A 15,873-nucleotide genomic window follows, 5' to 3' on the forward strand; every position below is an offset into this window, starting at 1 on the left:
AGTTCCCCTATTATCGCCCAGTTACTTTAGTTCAACTTTTTAAACCTTGTAAAATTATGGGCATGAACAATAGGACCTATGTGTTATCTCAGTGATTGGAGAGTGACGTGTTTGTGAGATGGACAACGCTCAAATCAACCCGTTTGAAGTCTCATTTGTTCTCATCTCTCCCTCTCCCTGTGCTCCTCATAATTGCTAACCTAAAAGCCTCGCCTAGAATCTACTGGTTCAAGAATCTACTTACTCACAATCAAGCTGCTCCGCTCCACCTCCTCTCCACCACCCGGACCTCTGTGACCCTCACCCAGCCAGCCTGCCCACTCTACACCTGCTCCCCACAGATACCCACCAGTCTTCTCAGTACTCCTTCCAAGTTGAACCTCTCCACGTTCCCAAGTAAGACTCAATCTGATTCAGTTCATGCACCAGTCAGCTGTATCCACTCTCTTAATTAACTGTATTCCTTTCCCCGTCACCGTCCTCTCACTACTCACCTTCCTTACAATACAATTTACTTAATTATACACAACCACTTGCCGAGTCTGGTCAGTGGGTCCAGCTGGTCTCGCATCATGACGCCTATATTAGGGAGCAACATTTGTCCTCAAAGCTAAAGTCTTAGAAGCAGTAAAAATGGGCAAGCTTAAGGATTTGAGCAAGTTTGACGAGGTCCAAATTGTGATAGATAGATACCTGGGTTAGAGCATCTCCAAAACTGCACCTCTTTGTGACTTTTCCAGTCTGCAGTGTTCAGTATCTATCAAAGTGGTCCAAGGAAGAAACAGTGGTGAACTAACGACAGGGTCATAGGTGACCAAGGCTCATGGTTACACGTGGGGAGCAAAGGCTAGCCCAACAGACAAGCTACTATAGTGCAAACTGAAAAAAAAAGTTAATGCTGGTTCTGATAGAAATGTGTCAGAATACACAGTGTGTCGCAGTTTGTTGTGTATGGGGCTGAATAGCCACAGACCAGTAATGGTGCCCATACTGACCCCTGTCCACCACTGAAAGCACCAACAATAGGCACGTGAGCATCTGAGCTGGATCACGGAGCAATGGAAGAAGGTGGGCTGGTCTGATGAAACACTTCTTTTACATCACATGACCAGGTGTGTGTGTTGCTTACCTGGGGAACACCTGGCACCAGGATGCACTATGGGAAGAAGGCAAGCCGATGGAGGCAGTGTGATGCTTTGGACAATGTCCTGCTGGGAAAACTTGGGTCCTGCCATCCATGTGGATGTTACTGTACTTTGACACTTACAACTTACCTAAGCATAGCTGCAGATCATGTACACCCTTTCATGGAAACAGTATTACCTCATGTGTGTGTCCTCTTTTAGCAGGATATTGCACCCTGATACAAAGCAAAAATGGTTCAGGAATGGTTTGAGGAGCACAACAATGAGTTTGAGGTGTTGACTTGGCCTCCAAATTCTCCAGATCTCAATCCAACTGAGCAGCTGTAGGATGTGCTGGACAAACAAGTCTGATCCATGGAAGCCCCACCTTGTTAGTGACAGATACTTAAAGTATCTGTCACTAACATCTTGGTGCAGACGCCACAGCACACCTTCAGGGGTCTAGTGGAGTCCACGCCTTGACAGCTCAGGGCTGTTTTGGCAGCAAAAGGTGGAACCAACACAATATTAGGCAAGCGGTCATAATGCTATGCCTGATCACTGTATATGTTCATATATGCTCATATATATAACTGCAAAACAATCATTCATCACACTATATGTAATTTAAATAGAATATATTACTGGCATACTGAGTCATCCTTTTTTTAGTTTAGACACTCTCTCATGCAACTCACTGTCATTACACATGAATCGCCAAGTAATTAAAGAAAGTTAAAAGTTGAGCAGGTGGGCTTATTACTTCATTGGGCCAAATGGCATCATGCACATACACATTCTTAAGTGCAAGGGGGGGGGGGAGGAAAAAAAAACTAATTTATCCCAACATAACAATACCCAAGAGTTAATTGGGCAACAGCCTCTGTAGATACCTTGGACATTAATTTGCCAGGCTTTCTCAGTCTGACAAGCTGATAATGAGGTATTGTGGGACAGCAGGTCACCTGGTAGGGTGTTGGACAGATTGCTCTCCAGCTAACAAAGGTAGAGAGAGAATAAGAAAGGTAGAGACAGAGACCATAATGGGACAAATGGGCACTATCATGCAACAAATTACCTGCCAGTTTTGGTGTAATCTCTCAGCGGAATCACTTTCTCCTGAATCACTCACTTCCCGGTTTTCTTTGTACCCGCCATCTACTGCTGGCACCAACTAACCTTCTAACTCAGCTACTTCTACTAGCTTTCTACTAGCTTCCTAGCTTTCTTTTTTATTATTTGCTGTTTTTTTAGGCATCCTGGCAGCATGCAGTTACTGCCCAACATTGTACAAAGCAGTCGTGATGCTGCAAAAAAAAAAAAAAAAAAAGAGTTTGAGCAAACCCAGCAGACAAGAAGGGACCAACAACAGTTTTAATGACTGGGCTTCAGACAGTGTTGTGTACTGGCTAAAGTTGAAGATGAGTCGTGATGGGATTCTAGGGAAGAATTCAACATAAAGCAGATCAGACCGTGATACAGTGTGTTTCATCCTGAATGGAACAGGAATTCAATGCTGCTATTTCACAATGGCAACCAATTAAGGTTTGTTTCTTTGTATATATGAAGTTACAAAATTTTTGTTTCACTCTTTTTTTTTGTCTTAGTAACACACACATTTTATTTGTAAGTGCTTATGTGGAAATCCCACAGCTTTCTTACTGTGCAATACCTGCACACCATGTAAACTACACTACTGGTATAGTAACTTTAAAAAAAAAAACAGTGCACCAGTAGCTAGTTCACAAAGACAAGACTTCAATCAAGGTTGTGGAAATAAGAAGCTTATTAAAGAGAAAAAAAGATGAAGCAAAAGCTGATGATGTAAAGAGGAAGTTATGTCCTGTAGCTAGCGTGCCAGTGCCTCATCTACAAGCTCAGGTTGGGGAAGAAGCATGTTCTTTATCTAACTACTTAGCCTTGCCCAGTGGCTCACTTTAAGATATAATTAAAGCTTGATAAAAGATACTTAAGATTAGTTTAAAGGCACGCCTATAGTTCCCTTGCAAATTAGTCACCATGGGAGGGAATAGTGTGTTTAAATAATTGGCTGTTAAAACAATTAGTTACGTATATGCATGTAAAATAAATCGATTGATAACACGTTTCTGAGTCATTATTCAGATAAAAAAAAGTTGACACTACGAGAGTGAAACGATAAAGAGGAGGAGAGCACAGAGGAGATGGCAAATGTAGCAGATAGATGAGACACCAAAAGAGCTACTGGAGACATGAAGAGAAGGAAAGGATCAGACGGCTAAGACACAGAGTTAGCATAGTTTGTTACACCTTAAATTTGTCGCAGTTTAAAAGGAGGCCTTGTGAGACTTGCGGGGTTGTACTCGTACTGCTAAAAATAAAAACAATAACAAAGTTGAGTGGGAAGTCACACTGCATCAGTTTTTGCTTATTTTGATTTCATGTTATGAAAACCATAGATGTCAGGTTTGGGCTGTGGCAAGCGAGGCAGAGGACCCCAATGCAGGACTCAGACGAGGAGGTTAATGATAACTTGAAGCTTTAATCCAAAACACTAGGCAGCAAAAACATGAACATGGCATAAACATGAACGTGGCATAAACATGAATGTGGCATAAACATGAATGTGGCATGAACCACACAGCAGGGAAAAACCAACGACGACGCGACAAAGACCAGGGAGAACTGCAGACAATATATACACAAAGGGATAATGAGGGGAGTGGAAATATGTGGGGAGCACCGCTGAACACAATACACTGAGGAGACAAGGGGAAGCAAAACTGCATACAAAGCACAAGGAGCGCAAGATCGTCAAAATAAAACAGGAAGTAACTAATCATGACATGTAAATTTAACAGAGGGAATCTAAACCAAATCAAAACAGAAAACTAGATACAACACACAGGAAACACTGGAATGTCAAACTAAACACAAGACATGAGACTAGGGACTAAGACATGAGAAGAAAACACACATAGGAACCATGACGGAACAGGAGGACATGGGAGGTAAACCAGACTAGACACCGGAGGGATAACACAAACACCTGAACACAGATCACGGGAAGACAACATGAGGGAAACAGGAACTAACCACAAATAACTAAACAGAAAACCATGATAACTAAAACCCTAATACAAAACTAACACCACAACTCAAAAAACAGAAGGTGCACTGGGCCACAGGTCCAGGATCATGACAATAGAAGCAATTAAATGGAACTCCTGCATACTGTCTCACTTAGATGACAAAAGACTATTTGACCTTCAACATGCACTGAATGCATTAATGTCCATCTGGAATCACAGCATACCCATAAACTTAATAACTGATATAGTCAAAGAATCATATTACTATTATTTTGAGGCTTACATTTGTAGCACCTACCACAATATAATACTTTTTCTGCTCTGAGTGGACTAAAAGCCACATTCAATGAATCACACAGCACATTATTCTGTGCCTTTTATTGCTTTCTATCATGCCAAGAATTGAACCACCAACTTTCCAATTAGTAGTTGACCCGCTTGACCTAATGACCCACAGCCACCCAAATATCCATAACTATTAGATTTATTATAATTCAATTTAAGCCTGACATCAAGTTATCATTTTATTTGTCCAGTACTTTGGTTTAAGATGAAATACCTGCAATACCAGCATTATTGTGCTCAACTGTAGGGTCACAGAGCTGATATAAAGTTGCTGTATAATTTCAAAAGATAAAGATAAAACAAAGTAGTGATCACAGTCAACATGTTATATATTGTTAATTTCATTTTTCTGTATCTGTATCTGTACTGGTCTACGTCTCCAGTCTGAAATTATTAAAACACAGGTGCTGATTTCACCGAGCGTGATTGATGTCATCCTCTCAGACATCCATTGATAAAGTATTTTCCTGATCTCTGTTTCCAGCAGTGCCACGCTGACATGTGTGTACTGTAGCTGAGAGAGATGACAAACAGTCACACCACATCCTGCGCACCTAGACTGTGCTCTGCATCATGGGTTCATAATAAAAGGATCCCTTGGGTGAACTGAGCAAGCGTCTGTGGAGCGATGTAGTGTGCTGAAGAGAGGGATGGGGTGTACTAGTCAGACACTTTTATATGCCCCTATTTTTGTGCCTTCCTTAGGCAAAATGACATTTGCTCCCTTGATATTACAGGTATTTAATTTACCAGAACAACCAAATATGGGCAGTCCCATTTGGTTATATGATATAAACAATTTCCCAAAAGCCCTTTTTATAGGAAATATTTTAACTTGTCCAAGCAGGAAAAGCTCATCTGTAACTAATATTATAATAATGATGGCTCAGTTCCATTTAAGTATCCCTGTCAGCCACGGCAGTGAGCCAGAAGGAAAAACACTAGAACAGTGGAAGATAGGACACCTAAAATGGAACAGAGCCATCACTTATGCTATCAATTCCACTAGTGTTTCTTTTTTTTTTTTTTAAATCTAATCTAAAGTCAAAATGTCTGCTGTGAAAAAAGATCTGATGGATTTGCAGATTTACTATAATGTCACATAAAATTACATCTGACGTGACCGGAGATTCAGTCTGTGCTGCTCATCCTTCAGCTATAGCTAACCTGCATCTGTGCATCTCTTTGTGTGTAAGGGATGAGAGCACAGCGGAACAGCAGACCAGAATCTTCCCCCCACTCCCTCCACAGCAGGAGATCAGGACTTAATTACTTCTGATATAAACACAAATTAGTCTGGAACACAGAGATTCAGCTATGAGTAATATCTCCATTTATACCCCATCATGTCCAATTACACAAGATGTATCACCTAGATGTTAGATATAACTTGTCTGCATGATGTTGGCAGACCAAAGATAAACACAAATTACCAAAAAGAATATCACAGCAATTTTCCAGAAGCATTAAATTCCATGCCTAAAATTCAAATCTGACTATTTTCTCTCAGTGAATCCACTAACAATAGGCATAACTCTTCATTATTTGTTCTGTTGATGCCAATGATTCTCAAGTGACTCCCAAAGTTATTGGATGAGTACACTCTGAGACAGACACGTGTGACAGTAACAACTGGTTTTTGCCAGTGAGACGAGTTTCCCAGCAAAGATTTCTCCTGATTTTAATGCAATTAGATTCAGATTTTAGAGTTTCTTCTGCTCATGAAATGCATCTTTTGTTTTGCATATGCAGTTACCACAAATCCATTGTTTTAATGTCATCACTCTCATTTAAGGATAAAATAGCAAATCCAGACCACTCAGAATAAATTAATATTATCATTACTGTTACCTCCCAAATTCCAGAAAAGTTGAGATGCTATATAAAATAGACATATTGGACATCAGAAGATCATGCGTTCACAGAGATTTCTGATGATGATATGTACTGTAAATGATGAGATATTCACAGTCTCATTCCATATTTTGTAGACATAATCTTTTGCAGAATGGCAACCCTTCCCCCATCTTTACAGCTGAGAAACTTTTCCTCTCTAAGATGCTTTTTAAAATACCCAATCATGTTACTGACATGCAGGCAATTAACCCAATTACTTGCAAAATATTCTTTTTAGTTCACTGTTTCTTTTAGCTCCACTTCCTTTTCCACCCTTTTGGTGCCCCGGCCCCAACTTCTTAGAGACGTGCTGCTGCCATCAAAACTCAAAATGAGCTCACATTTTTCATGACACACTAAAATGTCTATTTGATGTGTTTTCTGTGTTCTACTGTGAGTAAAATGTGATTTTATGAGATTTGAAAATCATTATGTTTTTATTCATACTTCCACAACTTTTTTGGAATCAGGGTCGTATGAAAACAACGCTGGATCATTAACGCAGGTTTTTGCAACCTTTTTTTTCTAAATCACATTCTCTCAAAAACATTATAAAACTCTGCACATTAACTCTGCGCTGCTTTGTTTCAGGGATTAAACAACTTACATAATATGAATTCAATTCAAAAATGTCTGTTCTGGCAAGCATCCACATTGGGAGCTTGCATATGATTTTGATGTGGTGAAATACAAATGTGGCGGGGGTGTGAAAATCCCACCAATGAACAACACCATTATCATGCAGCCACTACAATTTCTTTTAATTCCCTCATTCACAGCCTTGATGCTGGTAGAACTAACTTGGGGAAAATCTGTGTATTAATTTACCACTGGAATTAGTCCTCTATGAATCTGCTACTACTCCTGTGAGGGCGACATTCTATAAAATTAACAGTGCCCAGCTGTTTTGGAAATTTCTGAGTCTTTAATTCCTAAGTAATTATTGTTTTGGGGAACATTTTTTTGCATTTCTTAGATAGTGCTGTGTTGTCAGATAGGAAACTCAAGGGAGGACTGCAGAATGGCAGCAGCAAAGGTCTGGCTGGCTAAGAGCAAGTCTGGTGGAGTGGCAGCGACTCGGCCATCAGGTTACTGCTTGGCTTTTTTGTTTTTTTTCTTCTGCTATGTCAGCTCAGATATTTATGATAGGAGAATCTGGGATAACAAGAATACAATGGAAAGTAAATCAAAATGCCTCAAAACTAAAAAAAAAAAAAAAAGAACTGACATTGCTGAAAAGAAAATCAGAAAACCTCAAGTGAAGTCGGCAAAAGAAAGTAAGCAAATATAAAGAGCTCTGAAAAGCAAAGAATGAGAGAATAGAGAAACAGTAAAACTGGTAAAATATGTTACAGCTTAAGAGAATGTAGCCATGAAGGCAAAAGAAAATGTGAGAGATAATGTGGAATAGAAACAAAAAATGAGTGGAGGCGTAAACGCAGAGGAAGGAGAGGGCTTGCCAGTAGACCCAAGCTTTGGCTGTCTTTGTTATCAGTTTGCACAGAAATGTCAGAGCACTGTGACATTCTCCCCTACAGCTTCCCCTGCTGCCCAACCACTACCCTGTAGCACACACACACTGTGAGCACATGCACACTTATTCACATAAACACACGGCATACATACACCATATGCATGTACTACAACAGAAAACAAATATAACTTTCATTATACACTCTCACATTCTTATGGAGCTGGAGCTTTTTTTTATTTTGTCACTGAAAAATAAAGAAATAAAAATATGCAGTACTGTGTAAAAGTCTGGAGCCATCCTTCTTTTCTTTACATTTTGCTGGGCAAATGGGAAGTAGGTGCAACAACTTGTAATAACGTGCAAAAATGCACAGAAATGCAGAGTATAAGGCCAAAACAGAGTTTGTACAATTCAAACAAGCTTGAAAGTCAATATTTGGTATGATCATCTTTATTCTTCACCACAGCCTGAACTCTCTTAGGCAAGTTTCATTGTGATGTCTTCAGGAATGTCATCTTCAAGAATAGTTTTCCGGACTTCTCGAAGGAGATTCCAAAGCTGTTCTCTGAATGCCTTTTGTTCTGTCAGGATGATCCCACACTCCTTCAATGATGTTGAAGTCCAGGCTCTGGGAAGGCCAATCCATGACTGATAGTGTTCCATTGCTTTTTTTTTTTTTATCCAGGGATGCATTTACTGCATTGGCAGCGTGATTGGGATGATTGTCATGCTGAAAAACGAAGTGATTGCCAATCAGATGCTTTAAGGTAGTATTACATGGTAGATCAAAATATGACGGCACTTTTCTGCATTCATAATTCCATCAATTTTGACAGGATCGCCAACACCACTGGCTGAAATGCAGCCCCAAACCATGACAGAGCTTTACAGATGGCCGTAAACACACACTGTACATACTGACGATGATTTGAGACAAAATTTTAAAATTTGGATTGATTTCTCTGTAAGACCTGTTGCCGCTGATTATCAGCCCAATTATTGTGTTATTTGGCATACCTCGGCCTTCTCTCCTTGTTTCTCTTCCTTAAGAATAAATTCTTGACAGCCACCCTTCCACTGAGGCTATTTCTGATGAGGCTTTAGTGAACTATAGCTGGATCAACTGAAGGGCCAGATGCATCTCTCAGGTCCTGTCAGGTCTTTGCTGGATTTCTTTTTCTTATTTCTTAAGGACATGACTTTTAGATACTGTTCACCTACTGTAGATATTTTTTAAGCTTGCTACCTCTTCTTTTGTCCTCCACTTGGCTATTGCTCTCAAAACATTTTTTTTTAAAGGCACACTGCACACCATACTGAGATATGCCAAGTTTTTGGATAAAAGCTCTCCGGGAATCACTCTGTTGGTGCAAAAGTGCTGTTTCATCCCTGTCAAACTGTGTTATCGTTGGCATTTTTTGTAGATTCAACTAAAGAAATTATGTGTTTTTGTGACAGGCTGCTAGTAACAAAGTGCCTAAAGATTTAGCATTTAAAACTGGTTCTCTGCTAAGGTGTCTGTTATGTGTTATTATGAAGAAGAAGAAGAAGAAGAAGAAGAAACAGCCTTTATTGTCCCACAGAGGGGAAATTTGGGTGTAACAGCAGCCGCAGTTATTATAAATATAAATAAAGATATAATAATTCACACTATTATGCATACAGCTCAAGAGAACTTTGACACAACACTGAATCATTGCTTGAGTTAGATACATTTTTTATACTCTCTTATATCTTATCTTATATCTTGTTGGGGGGGGGGGGGGGGTGTCATAGGGCAAGAGGCAGGTTACACCTGTACAGGTCATCAGCCTGTCGCAGGGCTAACACAGAGACACAGACAACCATTCACACTCACATTCACATTCACCTATGGGCAATTTAGAATCACCAATTAACCTAACCCCAGTAAAATCGAGGATACATTACTTTCTGGTAATATGCACCTAAAAAAAATTTAGAGATGAATGATCCATTTGGCTGGATTTTCAATTGCATTTTGGTCCTCCTGTAATTGTGATTTTAAACTGAGCCAAGTTAATAAGTGTGCCTACATCCACCATTTCCTCTAAAAGAAATGCTTCGTGTTTCACACGGCATCATTTGAGATCCAAAGGAGGTCACTCTCTTCTCATATATCTTTATGGATAGTTTCTACACGCACCCAAAGAAGGATGCTAGACAATCAGTAATTTTCTAATAAAACTTAGTAACAGGACTATTTATATGGGAAGAGGTTGTTTATAAGATGAAACCACAGACAAATATCCCCCAGCTCTACAGCTCCCTTCAGCTCTACAGAGCTTATTAGCATCTTTCATCTCATTGTTTTGATTTTATGCCCAGCAACTTCACTGTTGGAGATAACACTCACTGCTCTCATAGCATTTCTTTCTTTGTCAGCAGGAAAAAAGAGAGAGAGAGAAAAAAAAAAGTAATAGAATGGCATTTTTTAATGGTTGCACGACCTGGTGCATACTAACATGACTAGATACAAAGAAAAGGGTAAAGAGAAATGTTTGCTGCAGAGTGCACTTAAAGTACTGAGAGAGGTTTACTGATGTCAAGAGCAACAGCAGAAATCGTTAACAAATCATATTCTTTTGTGTGGCCTCTGTCTTCTCACAGTCTACAGCTACTGATCAACAGGTTGTTGAATAGATGATGTGAATGAATGACTTTCCACAAACACATTACTGAGGCTGAACTGACATGTTGAATAAGTAGACTGTTTAGTACACAGATTTTCAGGCATATGTTAAAAAATCTACGCTCGTCAGAACTCCATCCTTCATCTTATCTCTGAGCTCAATTAGGTCTGGCATCCATGGCAACTACAGCACAAAGGAGCTGTCAGATTACACCATACTGGAAATAAAATCAGTTCATCTACTTTGGCTTATTCAGACAGGGACTTTTTTTTTTTTTGAATACACCATAATTTAATTGAGTTTTAAAATTTGATCAGGCAGGGCTGCAAGATGGTTTCTAGCAGATGATGTCAGAGTTTACCCAGTAATCTATTTTATAAAATAAAATAATTTTAAAATAAATTTATTGGTACTGATATTGAAGAAGTCAAAGGAAACTTGTCTAGTAAACCAATTCATCACTAAAAGCTAGCACAGTGTGATGATTCAGGTGTTATATGAGATATTGCACCTAGTGGGCCAAACCCATAAGAAATTCCCCTTCTTGTCATATTTCATAGAGGCTGCTGGTGCTGCTACTGGCTCAAGCATATATTTGTACAATGTGCACAGACAAACATACACTGACACGTAAACCTCACACACAGACACATGTATCATTGTAATCACAGAAAAGCCAGAAGCAACAAAAAAAAAAACAAAAAAAAACCCCTCCAACACATTATCAACATCATAGGTGCAGGAAGCACATTGTGAAACTCACACAAGTAACAGTTAAAACACACACACACATACACACACACAGCCAATTATTTGGTATTTTTCTTGACATCACAGCTCAGCAGTGAGACTTTTGACAAGATTTCTGACATCAAAATGCACTTTTGTTTTGACTGCATTATTCTAACAGGATTTAACTGTGCAAGTTTGTCAGCCTATTATCTTGTTCCGTATAGCCAGTAATGACATGTTGTTGCTCACCAAATGTATACCATTGCATAAGCAATGTCACACAAGTCAGCATGGAGTTGTCAACAATTCAAAATGTCTCTATGGGAAGCTGCATGTGCGCGCGTGTCTATTTGTGTGTCTCTCCTGTGCCTGCTGACTGATCCGTCTTATCTGTGAAGCTCTGTTGGTGATTAAGGTGTTTGTGAGTTGGTGTTTTCTGTTAACAATGTCAGAATAAACATAGTGAGAAGTGTAATATAATGTGAAGTGTGTATGTATTTATTTTACTATTTGTCCTTTGTGCTTCTAATCATACAACTTCATATTTTACATCTGACAGTGTGTATCTGTAGTCTGTATATGTTTGCCTTTAGGGCAAAAAGACTGAAAGAGGCTATTTTTTTTTTTAGCAAATTGGTGCAAAGAAATTCAAATTCAAGTGGAACAGCGGGGGGGCACACAGGTGAAGCAACTGATTTTTGTTAATTTCATCATCAGTACCAAGCATAGTGCAGCTATGACAGTTAAAAACACAGTATGACTTAGAAGAATTAACTTCTCTGGTATGAACTGACAAAAGTAAAAGCAAAAACAGTGACCCCTATTTTTCTTCTAAAAGCAGTGTATTCAACGTTTGAAACAGCTCTGTCAGAAAAATCATCATTAAAACAAACCTTTTTTTTTTTATGAGACATAAATTGAAATGTCTTCACTCTGATAAACCATTTAACACCCGAACATAATTTGGCAGTGCACAGCAAAAGACGGTATATATATATATATATATATATAAAACCATTGTTTTGATTTGCCATTTAAACTGTATTGTTGAATCTTGAATTTCAGCTTTGAAGACATGCATACACAATTTGCTTGCATATAAAGGTGACAGTCATGAGCAAGGTTGAACTTTCCTGAATTAGAAACAGTGTACATTCGAGTTGGATTTATTTATATTCTAGGTGAGTAAGGGCACAACTGTCACATTAAAAAAACAACAGTTATAGCAGTGACAGCAGCTCAGAGAGCAAAAAGGGAAGCTATGGTGACAAAATGACACATACATCTAAGAGAATATCAGCATTTACAGTAGAAGCCAAAGGTGAAGAGTCTTCATAAAGGCTCCACCAGCCATGCCTCAAAATGATTTATTTTGAAACACTTGACCATGAGATACTGGCAGTAGAGATGGGAAGAGAATTTAGTGTTGAGCTGCAAAGTCTACAAAGAACATGACAGTATTTATTTAAGAGGACCAATTTTCAAGAAAAAAAAAAAAAAACTACAGTTGAAAATGTAAGAAAAATAATTTCTTAAATTATTCTCAGAATTTCATATAAACTCCTGTTTGGCTTAGGTATACACATGCTGGGAAAGCAGCATCATAATCATAATAATAAAAAACCTTGGTGAACAAGAAAGGGAAATAATATAACAATAACACAATCCAGAGTGTCTACACGACACGATTTCTATGTTACATAAATGGCTTTTATCTGCTTTATAATATCTCTCTTCCTAAGAAACACCTTCAGTCAAATAGTTGCAAAAAATAAGTCCTATCAAAATTTATGATGTTAAACACTGTAAATTCTGAAAAATAAAAGTGTTATTTTCTCTATCATATCTGTATTAACAATGTGCATAAATCAAATAAAGCCAATACTCAATACTCTCTTCACTGCCCATGTTCTTGTAAACATGGGCAGTGAAGTGATAACGTGGAACCACATGAAGTTCACTGCTTTCACCAATCATGTTGGTCTTTAAGTGATTTTATTATTAAAGTTTGTGCCATGTGATACTGACTCTGGCACTACAAATACACAGCCAAACCACGTCATCAACACAACTGCTCCTGGCTTCAGATCAGAGGACATCTCGAGCATCACAGTGTATCACAGTGTATGTGATATTATTGTCTAGTTAAATCAAATAACAGTCCAGTTCAGGCCTTCAGTAGAACAATGTCACCTACCTGTAGGGGATCCCTCAAGCACCTTTCCGGTGTAGCGTGTTTCTTTGAAGATGGGTCGGTTGTCATTTTGGTCAATAACAATGATCTTGACTTCTTCGGGTCCCTCGATAAGGTTTCCAGCAAAGTCTGTGGTTGATACCTCCAGCTGTGCGAATCAAAAGATAAGAGAGTTTATTTTCCACATAGTTCTCAACTAACTTTCATTTCAAGAGTTCTTCAGAAAACTGTCGGTTCAAAAAGACGTGCTGTTGTGCATCTTAATACCCCCACCACTCTTTTAATAAAAAGTCATATGAATCAGCAAAAATGGCCTTTTCTACAAACATCACTGCTAAGGTAAAAAAAACAAACAAACACCTCTTTCAAGATTTTATATATGAAAACATAATAAAAATCCTCTGGTCCTTAGTGGGTCATCTAAGTACATCAGATGAGTAACAACACATGACATATTACACCATGTGGTTATTTATTTAACAAAACAAACCAAAATGCAGAAGCAATCTGTGAAAAACTAAGCACACCCCTACTGTTTCCACGACAATTAAGAGGGTAAGTAGCGACCAGGTGCTCCTAATCCAACGCACTGTGTAAGCAGCTCTATCAAAGCAGACTATGTGTTAGACTAGAGCATTCAGGTGTGTGTTACTGTAGCACAATGGCAAAGAGGAAAGACATCAGCAATGATCTTAATAAAGCACTTGCTGATGTTCATCAATCTGGGAAGGGTTATAAGGTCATTTCCAAACAATTTGAAGTCCGTCATCCCACAGTGAGAAAGATTATTCACAAGTGGAAAACATTCAAGACAGATGGCAGTATTCCCCGGAGTGGACATCCACAGCAAAAACGTCTGGCTGCCTTAGTAGATGTAGAAACTTCTTTATACTGAATATTAATAATAATCTTTGCTATAATGATCGTAGCATATGCATGCATAAATGTACATTTGTACCCTATCTCCTCTGAATGGAACTTTCAGATTGAAAATGGATGGATGGATATATTATCTTCATCCTTTTATCCACAGGCCTGACAAAAAGACTTTTGCTTGTCACAGTAATGAAAATTATAATTTTTTGTAGTAGTAAATTTTTCCTTTTGGTCATTTTTTTTTTTTACTGTTTTTCTAAACACTGTTCAGAAATACAATTAATTAAACACAAATAAAATATCAGATTACATGTAAAGAAAAATAAAATGCTAATTGAAAAGCTGGCTCTTTATAAAAGGTTTCAGTCTTTTAATTTATCCTGATCCATAAAACCTTCAAATTTACAGAGAGTATACTTTCTTTGGATCATAACTGTATATCTTGTGTTCCTTTGTAGGCACTTATAAAAACACAGATAACATATAAGACAAATACTGACTGGACTTATCCTGTCCTCCTTATTTCTACCTCCTTTGCCTTGGCTCCTCTTTTACTGAGGTATCTTATGTTGGCCTACATTAAATATTAATGTTTGCAGTTTTCCTTATGCTGCAGTATTTCATGTGATTCCCCCAGTTCACCTAGGGAACTGGACTCAGATAGTAGAACAGTAAAAATATGCGCAGTATCCAATTCAACAAAGTACTATTTTTTGTTCTATTCTGTCAGCCAACTTCTTTCACTGATTTATCTAAATATTATTTCTGACCAGTCTTCCTCCTGACCACACTAACAGCAGTGATGTTAGATTTACCATAAGGTAATTAATATATTTATGCTAGATTTATTTATTTGTATGCTATACCCTATAAGCTACTGTGATGCTAAATAGCGTGACTTCTTGAGTTAGTGTGCCAAATAGATGTATTTGAGTTGATGGGCCTTCATGGAATAATAAAGTCATCAGGGTTTATCCTCTGTGCACCATGAGTCTTTCCTCAAATTGCACAGTAATCTATCAGGGATTCCCATCCAATGCAAGTCACTGAAATGTGAAAAACTGTGAATAGATCAGTTTGTATTGATCTAGCCCGTACTGGGGTAAAATATGAACATTTACATTCACTGTTGCATCCTTATTTGGTTATTTTCAGTTTCATATTCAAAGAAACTCAACACAGTTTCACACACCTCTCTGTTGCACTTATTTTTTTATTGCTGGCAAGATACATTTGCTTTGGATGAGAAGCTGCACTGATGTCAAAACACACTATGTACAGTGCATGTGAATTGCTACCAAATTTGACCTACAGCAGAACATTTTTCAACAGCAAATCTTACCACTTAATCAGCTACATGAAGACTTACTAAGAGCACCAGTATCAAATTAATTGGGATGGCTTAGTGTGATTACCATAAAAAAAAACTAAACTTTAGTCGACAACTGCTGGCTTTATCTCGCCTATTATGAAAGGCGTTCTCAGCTGTGTTTTCTTTCGTTTAGTGCAG

At 38.3% G+C, this 15,873-nt stretch overlaps 1 protein-coding gene across 1 annotated transcript in view; it reads right to left on the reverse strand.

The window, feature by feature from the left end:
• The window catches only part of cdh13 (cadherin 13, H-cadherin (heart)), a 367,414-nt gene that overhangs the window by 151,816 nt on the left and 199,725 nt on the right, over positions 1-15,873 (reverse strand). Inside the window, exon 7 of the mRNA XM_030732385.1 lies at positions 13,491-13,635. Within this exon, the coding sequence (XP_030588245.1) occupies positions 13,491-13,635 (145 nt within the window). The remainder of the gene's footprint in view (positions 1-13,490; positions 13,636-15,873) is intronic.

Source organism: Archocentrus centrarchus, chromosome 6 (genome assembly GCF_007364275.1).
Source record: "Archocentrus centrarchus isolate MPI-CPG fArcCen1 chromosome 6, fArcCen1, whole genome shotgun sequence".
NCBI classification, from domain to species: domain Eukaryota; kingdom Metazoa; phylum Chordata; class Actinopteri; order Cichliformes; family Cichlidae; genus Archocentrus; species Archocentrus centrarchus.